This window comes from Rutidosis leptorrhynchoides, chromosome 2, assembly GCF_046630445.1.
Source record: "Rutidosis leptorrhynchoides isolate AG116_Rl617_1_P2 chromosome 2, CSIRO_AGI_Rlap_v1, whole genome shotgun sequence".
Taxonomy (NCBI): Eukaryota; Viridiplantae; Streptophyta; class Magnoliopsida; order Asterales; family Asteraceae; genus Rutidosis; species Rutidosis leptorrhynchoides.
In genome coordinates, this window is record NC_092334.1 from 326,363,177 (window position 1) to 326,382,106 (window position 18,930).

The 18,930-nt window shown below is 33.8% G+C and overlaps 1 protein-coding gene across 9 annotated transcripts in view; it reads right to left on the bottom strand.

The window, feature by feature from the left end:
• Positions 1-17,968, bottom strand: part of LOC139894433 (protein trichome birefringence-like 19) — a 53,500-nt gene extending 35,532 nt beyond the window's left edge. The window contains exons 1-4 of one of the 9 annotated variants that reach the window (XM_071877723.1): positions 12,386-14,529; positions 12,117-12,296; positions 11,710-11,930; positions 10,929-11,580 (exon numbers count right to left, since the gene is read on the bottom strand). In XM_071877723.1, the coding sequence (XP_071733824.1) occupies positions 10,975-11,580; positions 11,710-11,930; positions 12,117-12,296; positions 12,386-13,079 (1,701 nt within the window). In that variant the 5' untranslated portion in view covers positions 13,080-14,529 and the 3' untranslated portion in view covers positions 10,929-10,974. Of the gene's footprint in view, positions 1-4,446; positions 5,965-10,928; positions 11,581-11,709; positions 12,297-12,385; positions 14,530-17,395 lie in introns of those variants that run through there. The other 8 variants (XM_071877725.1, XM_071877726.1, XM_071877722.1 and 5 more) reach the window with 8 other exon arrangements.
• Between the last annotated feature and the right edge of the window lie 962 nt (positions 17,969-18,930).

An 18,930-nucleotide genomic window follows, 5' to 3' on the forward strand; every position in this document is an offset into this window, starting at 1 on the left:
TTAAATATTCCTTGGGTACTACCCACCCGTTAAAATATTTTCATCATTAACAGTTTGTACGAAAGAATTTTTTTTTTAATTACGATCTTTATGAAAATATACTTGCATATATATTTTCTTCAGATGTAATTATGGATTTAATGAGTCAATAAGATTTTATACTCATTTGATTTATTGTTAGCACTTGATTACATGATCTCTAAAACTTTAGAGATTACATAATTGCCATGTCGGACTAAGGTAAAATGAGGTAGAACAATACGTAGAACGAAATTAATCGATGTAGAACAATATGTAGAACGAAGACCATGCTCGAAATACAGATGGTAATATTGAGGCGTGTGATGTTGATATTCGAGGTACAGATTGTGATGTTGAGAGTTACGGCGCGGTTGTGGTATAGGGGTGATAAGGGTACTATCGGCGTTGATGATGGTGGTATGGATTATGCTGCTGGTGCTGCTGCCGGTGTTTGCAACCTTCGCACCATGTTCTCCAAAGCCGTCACACGAGCGCGTAGTTTGTTAACTTCCATTATGCCGGGTTGATTGGCGGTTGGGACGAGCGAGTGAGTAAGATTCGAAATATATGATATTATATAATCGTGACGGGATATCCTAGAAATAAGAGGGTAAATGGTTCCTCGAACAAGTTCGCCGGTAAGTGCTTTCAGGTTCATCGCCAAACGAGCAGTTTGGTAAATGGAAGGGATCGTCGATGTGAAATGATTTTCGGATATCAGATGATATTCTAGCTATATAGAATATCCATAACACCAAAGATTTCGTAGACAACCAAGGAACCTACGGCATATATCAGGCAAGTCTACCGATGCGCTAAGATGTGAATTATCAGATATGCTAAGATGTGAATTCTAGTCTATACACTATCAATGCACTAAATGCAATAAGACGTGTCTAGACTTAAGATTGATGAGCAGGTAATTTCCTAAGGATGATAAGCAGATGGTTTCCAACTAGAAATGATAAGCAAACTTTTGACAGGAAGACACGGTCAAAGTCCAGACTCACTAATGTATCCTAACAACTACCAGTTAGACACACTAACGCAAGGCCTGGTTCACTAAGACCAACGCTCTGATACCACCTGTGAGGACCTCGACCTTATCCTCCCGGACGAAGTCTTCAACATTTGGTTCCATTGCGATGATCGACTCCAAGTAATATCCTTAACATGAGCTAATGCACAGCGGAAGACCTAATTCGTACCTGAGAATAATATGCTTTAAAAGGTCAACATAAAGTTGGTGAGATATATAGGTTTGTTGCTAGCAGCGTTATAACTATGGACCACAAGATTTCATATGTAAACATTTTAATAAAAATATTCTAAGTGGTTGAGCACTTGGTAACCATACTTAACATTTAATCACGTCGCATACTCCCTTTATTATGAAATCTTACTACACTGTACCAAGTATAGTCACGAAACGAAGTACTGTGCAACCGTTGAATACTGGTCGTCCAGTCCGGTTGGGGTTGTCAGGCCCGATAGATCTATCAACAGGATTCGCGTTTACAATACCGCTGTAAATATTAGTTACCAAGCTACAGGGAAGTATGCCAGTGGTACAACTCAACGTAGAATATATTTTTCTGTTACTTGTGTCCATAACGTAAATCATTTATTAAAACAGCGCATGTATTCTCATCCCGAAATATTTAGAGTTTAAAAGTGGGACAATATACTCACCTAATGTATTTTGTAGTAAAAATACATATAACATCACTGAACACGTAAGGTTGACCTTGGATTCACGAACCTATATCATTTGTATATATATTAAAACATGTACTCGAATTTGAACAAATTTTTATATTATATATATGTATATATATTTAGTTTATGTATGTAGTTAAAATGATTAATATTTATAACGATACTTATTTTTGTAATATCAATAATAATTTCAATAATTATAAAATGATATTAATACTAATGAAAATAATAAAAATTTTAATATTCATAACCATAGTAGTAATGGTAATATCTATATTAATGCTATTAGTAATTCTAAGGTTTTAATAAAAATACTTTTATTTATTTTAAAATAAATAATAGTAATAATAATAACTAGAAAATGAGCCCGCGCGATGCTGCGGGGCCTTTGGGTTGCGTATTCATAGTTAACGGAGTGTGTTATAGGTGTGTGTATGTGTATTGAATATAGTCCGAGATATTGAGCGTTTTTTTTTGAAGTGTCCGTTTCACGTATAGTTAGTCCCGTTGTGTTCGTAAGTTTTTTTTGAGTTGAACGGTGGGTTCGGAAAAATTTAACTCGCACCGAGCGAAAAGATAGGACCCGCTAAAAAAATGGGTGGAGTTAGTTTTTTCTTTATTTTAATAAGATTGTATATTTACACTTTTTACCCCCGAAGAAATGTAAATTTGAGGGGTCGTTGTGTAAATTGAGGCAAAGATGAGGGGCCGAATGCAGTCTGAACGCAAACAAAAAACTACAACTCAAATGTATTGAAACTACAAAAATTGAAGTGGCTATTAGCATATAGGATAATAGCAATGTTAATAATAACAATAATCTTAATCATAACCATAATAATAATAATAATGATAATACTTATTGTATTAAAATGACTAAGTTCATAATACAAATAATAATAATAATAATAATAATAATAATAATAATAATAACAATAATAATAATAATAATAATAATAACAATAATAATAATAATAATAATAATAACAATAATAATTATGTTAATAATAATTTCACTAAAAAAAAAATGATAGTTTTAACAATTATGATAATAATAACATTTATATTGTTAATAATAATAATAATAATAAAATAATAAAAAAAATAGTAATGATAATAGAAATGATAATGATTCTAAATTATACCTTTTTAGTATTAAAAATAATTGAATTGCTCGAGACGGGACTCGAACCCACGACCTCTCTTAAACTCGAACCAACACTCGACCATTCAGCTATTCTGTCTTTCTGTTTCTATAACCATTTTAATTTGTTTTATTTCAAAATCACAGCTCCTATCATCTCCTTCTTCTTCTCTTACCATAATCGTAAACATACCAGACAAATGGTAAATGACTAATCTAAGGTTTGATTTATGATGTGAGAGTGGAATAAAAACAATCAGTAATTGGTGTCTTTGATTATCAGATTATAACACAGGCCGAAACTGGTACACGATGAACACCTTCGAACTCAAATTTTGATTTTTAATTCCATATAGTTTTAGACCACGACATCTAAATGAAAAAGGTTAACAATCTTTCCTATAAACTCTCGGAACCTTCAATTTCACTTGAATCACAACAGCAACTTCGAATTTGGTTGAAGAACATTCGTTGACTTTTTAGATTAAAAGTTTAACTCCTTAAATTCGATTCTGATTTTACGAATTGAAATCTGAAAATTGGAGGAAACATTCATGACATGATTTAAGTCGCTTCTGCAATTTTAGATTTTAAAAAAAAAACTCGTTTTCGAATTAAGGCCCAAAAAGGATTATACAGATAGAAATAAAAATATAAAAATATATGCTTGCTCGCCTGTATCAGTTTCTAATCCCTCTGTTTAATTCACTCAACAACTTGCAGATTCAATTGATAATTGTGAGTAAAGATGATTTGCCCAGTTGTTTTATAGCGAAATTCTGGCCGACACTATATTCGATCCACAAGGATTAAAACAAAAAAATAAATAATCTGATTACGACAGATCTGTTTCTATATATATATTATTTATTTTATTTTAATAATAATACAATTAATAACAATACTAATATTAATATCTTAATAATAATACTAATAATACTTTATCAATAAATATCTTAATAATATTAATAATACTATAAAAAAAAAGAATAATAATAATAATAATATTAGTATTGATACATCGAATTAATACTATTACCTAATTACGGAATATTATAAATTTCTATTACTTATTTTACAATATTCATTTAAATAATTATGTGTAGAAGTTATAAATTTGTAGTTGTTTAATTATAAAAAAAAAAACATTATAACACATAACATTTACATTTAAAATAATATGTATGTATATATTTGCAAAATTTGATATTAATATAAAGCGTTAATTAAGTTCTCCTAGTTTATATATCTAAACAAGTTACTTTTACAAAATGTTTTAATATCCTAATTCTGGAAAACGTTTTAGGAAATACTATCATATATAACTTATAAAGAATTTTAGGTTTTTTTAAAATTATAATTCGATCGTGAATCGTCAGGCATGGTCAACAAGGTAACTGATTATCCAAATATAGATTTCAAACCTTCTAGACTCAATATTAGGGTTTTTGCTTATCGTGTCGGAAACATATAAAGATTTAGGTTTAAATTTGGTCAGAAATTTTCGGGTCGTTACATTTTACAAGTGAGCCATCGTGGTCTGAGGGAAGTATTTTGCTTGAAGTAACCTTGGGCAAGCCACCCCTAAGACGTACAGCCAACATTGAGTTCTTGGTAGTTAAAGCAAATTCACAGTACAACATAATTTTGGGAAGAACTGCTTTAATGACGTTTGGAGCTGTAACATCAACCGTACATGGTATGATGAAGTTTCCAACACCAGGCGGAGTGGCAACGTTATATGCAGAACGGCAGAAGTCAATTGAGTGTGCCCAAGTAATAAAGGCAGTAATTAAGCCAATCATACACGATGATGGGTCAATTTCACCAAATCTTAAATTTTCAGATCAGAAAATCATAATTGGGCATACGTTGTCCACTGAATGTAGAGAAAAATTATACAATATTTTGACAACAAATTTAGACATTTTTGCATGGCAGCCGTCTGATATGACCGGTGTTCCAAGGGAAATTGCAGAGCATAGGCTAAATGTGAACCCCAATGTACATCCTGTTTGTCAGAAAAAGCGTGGCATGGCGCCAGAAAGAAGCAAGTTCCTTCGTGATGAGGTACGAAGTTTGGTAGATGCTGGGATCTTGCGAGAGGTCAAATATCAGACATGGGTAGCCAATCCAGTTATGGTTAGGAAACCGGATAATTCATGGCGGATGTGTGTGGATTTCACGGATATCAATAAAGCATGTCCAAAGGATAATTATCCTTTACCTGAAATTGATTGGAAGGTTGAATCATTAGCAGGATATCGATTCAAATGTTTTCTAGATGCAGCTAAGGGATATCATCAAATCCCGATGGCTTTAAAGGATGAAGACAAAACGGCTTTTCACACGACGGAAGGCATATTCTGTTATATGAAAATGCCTTTTGGTTTGAAGAATGCAGGAACAACATATCAATGACTTATTGATATGGCGTTTAAGGATCAAATTGGGCGAAACTTAGAAGCTTACGTTGATGACATTGTCATCAAAAGTCATACTGAAGAAAAGATGTTACGAGATATACAGGAAACTTTTGCATCTCTGCGAAAAATTAACATGAAATTAAATCCCAAGAAGTGCACGTTTGGTGTGGAAGAGGGAAAATTCTTAGGTCATATTGTCACAGAACGTGGAATTAAAGGTAATCCTAAGAAAATTCAAGCAATTGAAGATATGAAGTCACCAACTAGCAAGAAGGATGTTCAACGGTTACATGGATGTCTAGCAGCATTGTGACGATCGCTCCAAATCCATATGGACGAACACATCATTCATCGATTTCATTGCGAGGTATTTGACCTCTATATGATACGTTTTGTAAACATTGCATTCTTTTGAAAAGGCATACCATAAATGAATATTTAAATCAAAGGTTTTCGACATCTGATGATTTCTACATATAGACAATCACTGTAAATAATAGTTTACAATAGTACTTCTGTTGACAATGCAGTCAAAATAAGATACATGGTGATGATTTGGTGAATGCAACGTTTCCTTGAAAAATATGCCATGTACGACTCCATGCACATAGCTTGTCTAACATATAAGCAAACAGCGGAAGACTTCTAGGAAACCTGAGAATAAACATGCTAACAAGTGTCAACACAAAGGTTGGTGAGTTCATAGTTTTCGTGTTTTGCATAATCTGTATATAAAAGTGGATCACAAGATTTCAGTTGTTTCATCCAGAAACATTTATCAAAAGTTTGTCAATAGATTCTACGTAACAGAGCACCCTGGTAACTAAGCTTTAACGTTATAATGATAAATACCCCATTCGTTTTAATACACGCAAACCAACGTGTCCTAAACTCAAATAACACACATCCGTTAAAAGGCTAGCGCTCTAGCTCGGACGGGGATGTCAAGCCCTATGGATCCATATACTGTTATTCGCGCCCACCAGTCCATATCCTATGTACTGGCAGCTACTAGTTACCAAAGCTAAGGGATTTTCGGTTCAAACTCAGTGTAGAATTAAGTATGTACTTGTATCCATTGCGTTTAAAATAAATTGCATGTATTCTCAGCCCAAAAATATATATTGCAAAAGCAATTAAAAAGGGAGCAATGAAACTCACACATATAAATATTGTATATCGGTTAATAAAGCATTTGCATGTATTCTCAGTCCAAAAATGTAGAGAGTAAAAGGGATCTTATGAAACTCACCTTAGCAGCATATATAGTCGTTCACCAAAATGTGACCGAAACTCGGATTACCAAATAACCGTAGATCTCAACGTATCAATATTGAGATTCAATATTGTAGGAAAGTACGTAGACGTAACGGAGATGATAAACACTAGGTTTGATTCACAAATAGACCCCCAAACATTACCCATAACCTCCTTGGCAATAACCCATAATTTCCTTAGCTTTATCCCGCTCGAAAACTCATTTTGAAAGTGACACGCTCATAATCTCGTCGTAGTATTTTATGTATAATACTACTAATAATAATAAGATTAATAATATTATTAATCTTAATAATAATAATAATAATAATAATAATAATAATAATAATAATAATAATAATAATAATAATAATAATAATAATAATAATAATAATAATAAATATAAATATAACTAATAATACGGAGGAAGAATGAATAAAAAAAAAAAATTAGAGAAACGCTCGAATTTATAGATGTGGCCTGTCCCCCATAGCCATGCGATCGCATGACTTTGATGGGTAATTCCCATGCGATCGCATGGGACCAATTTCCAGCTCACATATGTTTTGTACACTAGTTCGTCGACATATTATTATATTAATATAATATATTTAATTTATATAATTAATTATATATTATATTAAATTCACGTGCACAGTTGATTTGTAAATTTTGTTCCGATAAGTCGTACGTCATCACGCGACTTATGTCCCGGTTCCGATTTTTCGAGTGTCCCTTCATACGCTGAGAAGACTTGTAATTTACATTTTGGGACACGTACCTTTGTCAAAATATAGCCTTAAATTATCCCTAAATTATATCACTCAAAGTATATCTTAAACTTTCGAGTGTTTTGGTTATTTACTTCTATAAATTATCGCCTCGTTATATATACATATACATGTATACATTTTCATTTTAAATAGTGTTTTACTGTAGCAAAGTTACTGTAGCAATTCACTGTAGCAAATAGTGATTTTTGAAAACACTGTAGCATTTTGGGTACTGTAGCAATTTGAAAATACTGCAGCAAATTAGTGTTTTACTGGTTCATCTTAAACGCTTTAGTTAACTTATCTAAATATCAATCGAATCAATAAATGAATGTTACTATCGTTTACTAAATAACTTGAAATTATATATATGTATATATCTTTTTAATATACATAAATCAGTTTTTAAATACACATTGAAAGTTATTTATAAATAAATTTTAATAATAAATATTTCAACTTATCATATATATTCAAATAGATATTTAAACCAATAAGTTTAATGTACGGTATCAAATAATTAATACATTGTTACCTTTTTAAGTTATTGTATATATGTATCTATTTACATATAATTGTTCGCGAATCGTCGAAAACAACCGAAGGGTATTTAAATATATAAAAATAGTTCAAAAATTTTGAGATTCAGTTTTACAGACTTTGCTTATCGTATCGGAAATGTTAATCATACAAAGATTAAGTTTAAATTTGGTCAGAAATTTCCGGGTCATCACAAGCATTAACAAGATTCTTGTCCAGAGCAGCTGAAAAGTCACTTCCATTCATGAAGGTGTTAAAGGGCTGTTTGAATAAAAAAGATTTTATGTGGACGGTGGAAGTCGAAAATGCATTCCAAGAGATCAAGCAGTTGTTAAAAACATTACCTATGTTAACAGCACCAAAAGAGGGGGAAACCCTAATTTTATACTTAGCTGTCTCAAAGGAAGCAATAAGTTCTGTTCTAATCGCAGAACGGAGCGGCGTGCAAATGCCCATATATTTTGTTAGCAAGGTGTTGCAGCATAGTGAAACAAATTATCCACCACTTCACCGAATGGTTTATGCCCTTGTGCATACTGCACGACGTCAACGAAGATATTTTCAAGGTCATCCCATCTTAGTGTTGATAGATCAACCATTGAAGCAAATGCTCCGGCGCCCAGAATCATTTGGCCGTTTAGCGAAATGGGCCATCGAGTTGGGGGAGTATGAAATCAATTTTGCTCCTCGAAATGCAGTTAAAGGGCAAATTTTGGCAGATTTCCTCTTGGAGACAAATGAAAAAGTAGAGTATGACAACAAAATGGCACCATCACAGCATGAGTGGGAGTTACACACTGATGGGGCATCCAGTGAAGAGGGAACAGGTGCAGGGCTAGTTTTAACAAGTCCAGACGGTGAAGAATATACTTATGCACTGAAATTCTGTTTTTATGCTTCAAACAATGAAGCAGAGTATGAGGCGTTACTCTCCGGCCTCCGCATAGCGGTTGAAATGGGCATAACAAATTTACGAGCGTATGTTGATTCTTAAATTGTTGCCCAGCAGGTTAATGGAACATTCGATGCAAGGGATGCATCCATGAGGCAATATGTAAAGTTGGTGGAAGCAATTTCAAAGAAATTTGATAACCTTGAAGTCGTGCAAATCCCTCAAAATAAGAACAAAAAAGCTGATGTTTTGAGCAAGTTAGCCACGTTAACATTTGATCATTTGCACAAACGAGTGTTGGTTGAAGAACTTAAGGAGAAATCAATACATGGAAAACCAATTATTGCAATAGTTGAAGAAGCTAAGGAAACTTGGATGACTCCGTATTTGAGATATTTGCATGACGGATGGTTACCTGTTGATAAGGCGGAAGCAAGAAGAATAAGAGTGATTGCACCAATGTATGAAATAGTTAGTGGCGTCCTTTATCGAAAATCATACAATGGTCCGTTGTTAAGGTGTCTAACCGATGATGATGCGTTAAAGGTGGTCAAAGAAATGCATGAAGGAGTCTGTTCGCAACATTCCGGTTTCCGTACTGTGGCGTCACGGATCATGCGACAAGGGTATTTTTGGCCTTCACTTTATCGGGATGTTGCAGAAATCATCAAAACATGTGAGAATTGTCAGATGCATGGAACAATTCAGCGTCTTCCAAAGTATGACTTGATACCAGTATCATCCGCTTGGCCGTTCTGTAAATGGGCTATTGACATTGTGGGGCCATTCAATAGGAGCACTGGTAATGCTAAGTTCTTGGTGGTAGCAATCGATTTTTTCACGAAATGGGTTGAAGCAAAGGATTTAGCAAAAATCACAGGAGAAAATGTCAAGAAATTTGTTTGGCATGATATTATATGCCGTTATGGTGTGCCAAATGAAATAGTTAGCGATAACGGCAAGCAATTTGCAGAAAATCCATTTCGGAGTTGGTGTGAAGAGCTGGGTATCAAACAAAATTTTACATCTGTTGCTCATCCTCAAGCGAACGGACAAGTGGAGGTTACCAACAAGGAAATTGTTGCTGGCATTAAGGCACGATTAGGTCTAAGTCAAACTGGATAGGTGGATGAATTGCCAAATGTATTGTGGGCACACCGGACGATGCCAAAGCGGAGCACGGGGGAAACACCTTTCAGTCTGGTGTATGGAACAGAGGCAGTGATACCGGCTGAGATATGTGTGCCAATGAAACGCATTATGGCATTTGATATTGAGGTTAATTCTGAGGCGTTACGAGAGAATCTCAATTTATTGGAGGAAAGAAGGTTAATGGCCGCCATCCGGCAAGCGGATCACAAACATAAAATGGCAAAATATTATAACAAGAAAGTGCAGCATGTGCAATTTGAAGTAGGTGATTTCGTACTACGTGATAATGAAGCAAGCAGGCAAATCAAATTTGGAAAGCTAGCCCCAAAATGGGAAGGACCTTATAAGGTCACGAAAGTAAATCAGAACGGATCCTACATGCTTGCTGCGCCTTCCGGCGAGCAATATGAAAGAGCTTGGAATGCAATGAATTTAAAGAAATTTTATGCGTAGCACTATATGCATGGACAGCTTGATCAACTGTCAAATGCATGAGATATAGTCATAAATGTAAAAATTTCTTTAAAAAATATGAATAATAGCAATTATTCTTATGGCAATATTTTTCAAATTTTATCCGGCCAAGGATTTTTTAGCCCAGGTGTCACATAGCTGTGTGTCATCCCTACCCGCAGAAAGAAAGAGAGCCTTTCGGTGGTAGAAGTACAATCATACTCAAAATGGTTTTATCGATAGTGAGACATGTAGAACTCACTAAAACATCGAAGCGATGAAACGAATCTACAAAAAATGTAATGACACATATACACAAAATACAAAACAAAACAGAAAACGGATCATAGTGTCCAGCAAAATATCTAAAGGCGAAAATAATTCATAACTTTTCCTCATGAATTTCATGACGGAAGGCGTATGGCGGAGGATATGTTTTTAATATTCATAACTATAATGATTGCAACGTACAATCTCAGTATCTTGAACATTGTTCAGTGCAATAATCTTACTAAGTTACATCATATCTTTCTAATATACATAACTAAATGCAATATTAAGCGTTATGTAAAAGCAGATGTATAAAAACATAATGTTTTATTCATTCTGTGGAGTGTAATTCAATACATCATCTATTGTTACATCCGGCCTTTTACACAGATTTTCAAGATCAGAAAACTTTATATTTTCTATTGAGGCACCGGCTTCATCAGCTTCTAAAATAGCATTTTCATTAATTTTTGATGTGATTACCTCAGGAAGAGGATTTGGAAGTTCTGGTAGTTTTTTCTTCATAAAGTTGAAAAAATTTAACCGTTCAGCAGATTTTGCAAGGTGGACAAACTCACGGATTTTGTGAGATAGTGCCTGACAGTTAAAGACACGCTCTACAAGTGCAGGAATGCCAGTTATCATTCGTTTTTCATTCTCCTCTTTGGCTTTAAGCTGTTCCTTCAATATGTTATTTTCCTCAACTAATTTTTCTTTCTCCTTCACTAGTTCATCAATTTTGCTCAGATGCCGTGTTTCTCTGAAAGATAGTACTTTAACTTGCTCCTTATATTCCGCCCTCTGACTGTTGCAATTTTCATAATGCCTCTTCATTGTCTCGTATTCCCTCTTCATCTCTGTGGCTATTCGTTCAGCCTTGGTTACTTTCTCTTTTTCAGCAGATAGCTCCTTATTTGTAGTGACTTCACTGTTCTGCAAATCAGATAGGCGTTGAAGGTCATTCAAACCAGAAGCAATGTTCAGAATAATGCTTTGTGCCTTAACTTTCTTGGCATCTGCATCAGATAAGTTGCTAAAAAATTGCGCTAGTGAAGGACACACCATGGCATTCAGAAAAGTCATGAAATCTTCATACGAATGTGGTGGTCCTTTTAAAAGAGAAGAGAGCATGTTTGTGTCAAGATTGAGAAGCATAATTTGTTGTTGAGAAGAACTAGGGCCAGCTCCCTGTTGAGCAGATGACGAAGGAATTTGACCAGTTCTTCTCCTCTTGGCGGAAGGCGGAAGAGTTGCTAAGATAGTGTCTTGATGTGATGCACTAGCTGTTGGAGATAAAGGAAAATTGTTACTTATAAAAGAGTTCCAATATGCTTCACAACATTTCAAAGGTGGCATAAAATATAAGGAAGGGTTTGGATTATAAAATCCACCAGTACTGGGTATGTAAGAAAACAAGTACAGGTTTTGGTATGGAATTTTGCATAATTCAGTGTTGTCATTTTCATTACCCGAGGTACGACGTTCTCTAGAGGCAATCCGATTCATACCTATGTCTTCTTCTTCTTCTTCTTCTTCATCTTCCTCCTCCCTCACTTCATCTGTTTTGGGGGTATCATCAATAATTTTCTCAGTGCTAAAAGTAAGCTGTGAATAACATGATGATCGCATAGCGGTAAGCGGAGTAATTTCTGCAAAAAGTTAAAACGTCACAGTGATTAAATGGATAGATACAGAAGAACATTTTATTTAAGCATATATAGCAAAAGTAAATGCTTACTCTTTTTCCCAGCAAGAATACAAGCACAACCTTGAGAGATATCCCAATCTTGGCTTATGGATGTCAGCGAAAGCATGTGTTCCCCATATTTAATATCATTAATTTGTTCAGCTTTAATCTTCTTAAACAAAAGATTTTCTTTGGTGACGAGTTTTGGAAAGGTAACAGAAATGTTATGCGAATATTTGCGCCATACTCGAGTAGCTGAGTATTGTTTATCAATTACATCTTCATTTATGAAAATAAATGAAGCATACCAGTTATCGCCAGGATGATCAACTGCAGGTTTCAGAAACCCATGAACTTTATTGAATGTAAACCAACCATTTTCATGGCGTGCTATGCGTACCAGATGACAAAATATTCGAATTGATGGCTCAATTTTCCTTGCGTGACAATACATTTCAAAAATCAAGATCTTTCGAATTGATGCTGGTTCGAATTGACCAACAGCAACACCGAAAAATCTGCAAACTTCTAAGAAGAAGGGTGTAAATGGTAAACGTAAGCAAAATCTGAAGATTGAATGGCCATAAATGGCAACTTTGTCAGGGGGCGGTGAACAGGCTATGGCATTAATTGCAGGAATCACTGGTTCAACACCAGCTAATCTAGGGAAATGTTGCAGTAGCTCTCTTAAATATCTCTCATTTACTCTGCTAGGAATAGCTGCAACATCCTTTATGGCTGCCATTAATGTTCTAATGAAACAGAAAATAAAGAAGGTATTAATGGAAGAAGATGAATACTGTAGAAGGAAGTTGTAAACGCGAATTATCGGCTAGGGTTTATGATGGTTAAAAGTAAGAAGATATAACAGCTGTAGTTAATGGTGAATTGGAGGTTTTGTTTTCAGCCACACACGTGTAAGGACAAGATAAAAAGGTGAGTACATCGAAGAGTCCTTTTACAGCTAAGAGGCGCGTGCGATATTTTAGCAATCATCATGTTTTCAGTAAAATTCGCCTATCATTTAATGCCTGTGGTGTGATTCCCAATGCGAAAGGAAAAGGTGAAATGTGAAGATTTTGGTTGGCATGCGTTATCAAAAGTTTAACAACTTAATCATTTTTCAAATGCTTAAGTCCTTAAACTGGGGGGACTTAATGGTGTATCCTATCGTATACACACATAAAAGGCATAATGGTTGCATAAAAATTGCATCAGGAAGGCTGGAAACAACAGTTTTGTGGAATTATCCGTCCAGCGTTCTCCGCTGTACAGGCTGCTCCGTCATGCGTAAGCCCTGAAGGCCGCCTAGCGTGTAAGCCCTCGCCGGAGAACGGCACTTTCAGCATAAATTTCGGACCGCGAGTAACAGAACTTATCATCATCTGACACGTGTCCCTGAGCAATCTGGTGGATCTAACACTATAAATAGACCCCTTAGGTCGTCATTTTACACAGTTCAGACATTCTGACAACTTTGAGAGCTGAGACTTCACTTCTCTCTTTCTCTCTCTACTTTCTCTCACTAGAAGTCATCCAGCTAGCACTTATACGCTCTGCGGACGACAGATTGATTAAGCCACCCCACAAGTTCTTACACTTGTGTACCGGGTCTGCAGGGATTATTTCCCGAGGGTAAAAATCAATCGGCAATACTCCGCCCTCCTAAAAGCTAGATCACTTCTGGTCTCTTGTTGACATACTAAGCCTTACCTCATAAGGAAATAGGTGTTAACAAAAATCTTGTGGTCTATTAAAATGATGGAAATGATTGATTATGATAAACTAATGAACTCACCAACCTTTTGGTTGACACTTTAAAGCATGTTTATTCTTATGTATTAAAGAAATCTTCCGCTGTGCATTTGCTCATGTTAGAGATATTACTTGGAGTCATTCATGACATATTTCAAAAGACATTGCATTCGAGTCGTTGAGTTCATCCAGATTATTATTAAGTCAATTATAGTTGAATATATTATGAAATGGTATGCATGCTGTCAACTTTCGATGTAAAGAAAGTTTATCTTTTAAAAACGAATGCAATGTTTGTAAAATGTATCATATAGAGGTCAAGTACCTCGCGATGTAATCAATTGTAATGTATTCGTCCAGATGGATTAGGACGGGGCATCACATAAGTTATAAAATTAAAATAGAAAATAAAAGAAAAGAAAAGAATTTGTGTAACTTGAATAGCTATTACTATGATTATGCTAACATATGCCCAATAGTGTAGTCTATAGGTAATTAACTCTGAGTTTCATTATATGTTATTCACAGAATTTATATTTAATATAATTATTAATTAATTGAATCTAATATTTAACATTTATATAAATGCATTAATTACAAATTCTGATATTTAAGAAAAATTTAAATTTATCAAATGCATCTTAATATATTACTTACTCCATCCTAAATTAATAGCAATGTTTTTACTTTTCAAATTCCTAATTTATTAACTTTGACTTTTTAACTTTTTATCTTACACACTATAAGAAAAAAGCTCATTTGTGACGTTCTTTTAGTGACGAATCAATATTTGGTCACTAATAATACTATTTAGTTATCATTAAAAAATGGTCACTAAATTTCGGTCACTAAACGATATTAGTAACCAAACAAATGGTCACTATAGTAACCAATTTTGGTATTTTGATCTCTAAAAATATTTTGTGACGGATCTATAGTAACGAGAAATGACCAACCTATTTTGGTCATTGACTTGATTTAGTGACCAATTTAGTATTTTTAGTGACCAACAGCCTTCGTCACTAAAACTCATTTTCTTGTAGTGTTATGTAATATTTAATATAAGTTATATCAAATGAAATCAAATATAAAACTTAATTTATTTATATAAATTTCATCAAATACTATATAACACTAAAAAGTATTTAAAGTCAAAATTAAGAAATAAAACTTTCGAGAAATCAAAAGAAGATTATTAACTTGAGACAAATGAAGTAATATATGTTAGACTTGATTCAAACCAAGTTGTTGCTGTTGGTGATCGGATCAGAGTCAGCGGGTCATCTTGTGTTGCAACATGGCAATGGTTGAGAGAATTATCCGGAAGGTTACTTGGCGATTTAGACTACATCAACACTCTTATAGGTTCGGTTATCCTACAGCCGGAAAACAGTGATTCATGGAAATGGGCGTCGAGCAATCATGGTGTTTTCGAGACAAAAATTCTTGCGGATGCTTTAAACGTAGCAAACATCACAACGGGTACGAATCGTTTCTTGCTAAACAATTTCATTCCAAAAAAGATCGAGGTCTTTGCGTGGCGAGCTAGAAAGAAACGACTTCCCGTCCTAACGGAACTCGATAAACGGGGGGTGGATCTTCACACCGTTAGATGTCCTCTTTGTGACAACGACGTCAAATCGGTTGACCACTCTCTTGTTTATTGTGTTCATGCTTGGGACGTGTGGTTAAAAGTTTTGGGATGGTGGGGTTTTAATCAGTCGAGTGTCTCATGTATTGGGGATATCTTTGACTTATCATCCCCTAAACCATCTTCGGATATTGGTAAGAAAATCTGGTAAGCGGTTAAGTGGTCGAGTGCATATCTCATTTGGAGGAATCGTAATCAAAAGGCTTTTAAGAATAAATGTTGGAGCGCCCCGGTTGCTCTAAGTGAGATTCAAGTTGCTTCTTACGATTGGATCGCGAAGAGATGCAAATCGAAAAAGATTGATTGGCACAATTGGTTCCATAATCCTCAAAGTTTCCTTTAAATATTGTTCGTGTATTGACTTGTTAGGCTACTACCTTAGCATCCTATTAAGTCTTTTTTTCTCGCAAGCTTCATGTATTTGAGTCAAATCCTGGGGTTTTGATCTATGCCCCGTCCTGTACATTTGATGGTTGTTATTTATATATTGCCTTTCCAAAAGAAAATATATGTCAGGAATGATAAATTAGACCATTTGTAATTGTGGTGTGTGTGGATTTTTTATTTATTATATATCAGTGTGGATGAAAATGTGAAGTAGTAATTGTGTGAGTTTGAGTGTTATTTGAAAGTTTTGTGATAATGTGATAAAATATAATTAAGATTAGAGTAAAAAGAAGAAAAAAAAGTTAAATTAATAATAATAATAATAATAATAATAATAATAATAAAATGATTTTATACAATCAGAGAAAAGTCACACTCGTAAAATTTTTCGTAACTTTCTCACGTTTGCGCATCCCACGTCCAAACTCACATCACCACTACCCAATATTTTGGGCGTCGCTCTTGCCACATAATCAACCCGTAACGTGATATATAGATCGTTATAAATAGTCTTGACAAAACTTTATCTCTTATTTGAATGTCAAATGATCAGTAGGAAACTTGGGGATGACAATTGATGATAAGATCTTAAGAAATGAAGATCATATATATCCACCTAAGCAAGTGGACCACACCATGTGCCATAATTTCCTCATAAGTTAGGCATCTAAACTCGATGATTATATAGTATTAAACTATCTATGGTTCATGTTTTCTGATTTGTCCATTTTCTATTTGTAATTTTATCTATTTTGTATTTACTTTTAACATAATTGAATTGAATTGAATTAAATAGTACCACAATTATTCAAATATCAAATACACACAATTAAAAGAAGAAACAATGGAATAAAATGATGCCTCAAACTTTCGGACTTTATACTGCATGTTTTTCACAAATATTAATGTTAAATTGGTAATATGATTTTTAAACTAACTAATTAGAAATCGGGGAATAATAAGAAAATACGTGATAGCGTAACAATATTAGAATATATCCAACTTGTTACAACAATTAAAAATAATGTGTTACTAGTTATTTTGTTTTCAATTGATCATTAAATTAAAAACTATTTATCAAACAAAAATATATATCAAAACTATAGGTTGAAAGATATAACAAAATCTTTAATTTCCAAACGTTAATCTAATCATCAAAATCTTGAGTATAATTGGAGTCATCAAATTATTAAATTAAATAATGGTAATTGTTAATAAACTATAATAAATTATTAAATAAAATGAATGATAGGAGAAGAATTACTTACTCTAGATAGCATGCATATCAAGGATTGCATTTGGTTTCTTCCCACAGAATCTCCCACAAAAGCTAAAGATTTATCTCTAACAATTTCCAAAAACTGATACGGGTTAAAAATGGGTAGATCACACCCATCGGGTTTCCATCTCCACTTCATGAAATCCGAATCGGGTCGTCCATATTTTTGACAGTTTTGATGTTCATGGATAGCCCAACATGTCATATTATCATAATATGGAGCATCCGGATTAGGGATCCACTCACCCGAGAACACATCACATTTATGATGATTATCATTTATAGTAATGACTTCATCTTGAGGGTGGTACACAGGTGACATTGTGGTGTCACTTGTGGAACCAGCAACATTTGTGGATGGATATTTGCGTAAAGGGTAATAAAGGGGTACAACTGTGAGAATAATGAGTGTTAAAGTTACAAGTATTATGGTTTTGGATGTGCTTCTAAGGGTTGTACCTTGATTACCTTGATGGAGGTTGTTCTTCCCATTTGTAAGCTCAGTCACCTTCATTGGGAGAAAAAGAGAGATGGTTAGAGAAGATGGGTACAAATCTCAAAACAAAGGTGGTGACTTGCTTTATTTTGCTTGCTTGAGCTTTTTATATAAAATAATCATATCAATTAATATTATTCTTGTAACAATGATATTATAATTATATTATATTATATATTATATTATATTATTTAAACACTAACATTTACTATTGACACAAATTTTTTTTAGGGATAATGACACTAAAATACATTGAACTTTTATCAAAATATGCATTCAACTTTTAAAAGTCCTATTGTATGCATTCAACTTTATATTTTCTCCTATTGTATGCATTCAACCTGTTATAACAGGTTACCTTCTAGGTCACCTTCTAAATATTTACATCTTTAGTCCCTCATATTTGTAAATCATAATTTCATTAGTCCTTCTGTTAAACAAAACATTTATATCTTCATACATTCATCATCTTCATTTTGTCTAAATTATATATCCATAAATAAGTGTGTAATATTGGCTTTGGTTTGTACCCTTAAAGGAAAAAAGTAGGCTATGTTATAAAAATAACTCATATACATATAAAGTTATACACATAATATATATACTAAAAGACTTGTATACATATACAGTTATACATACATGGATATACATACATATGCACAAATAAGTTACAAATTATATGTGTGATTCAGCTTCTTACTTTGGTTTGGCAAACTGGGTTGGTCTTTCTCTAACTTTTTTTGGACTACATATATTATACTCGTAAATGAAGAATGTACTAATATGATTACCATATAATTTAACCTTCTTTAAGTAAAGAAATTAAATTACGAGTTTCTTAGTTTTAGGTGACTTGCAACCCATTCGAGCATCACTGGAGATTTCCTTTTTAGTTGAAAATTTTAACCAGATTACTCCTTTCTTAGAACATGCCAATCCCGAGTTACCGATCACTCCTTCCAAAGTCCTGTCCAAGTATTCTCCGAGTGGCGAGTTTTGCAACCTTTCTTTTAACTCAACACATCTGA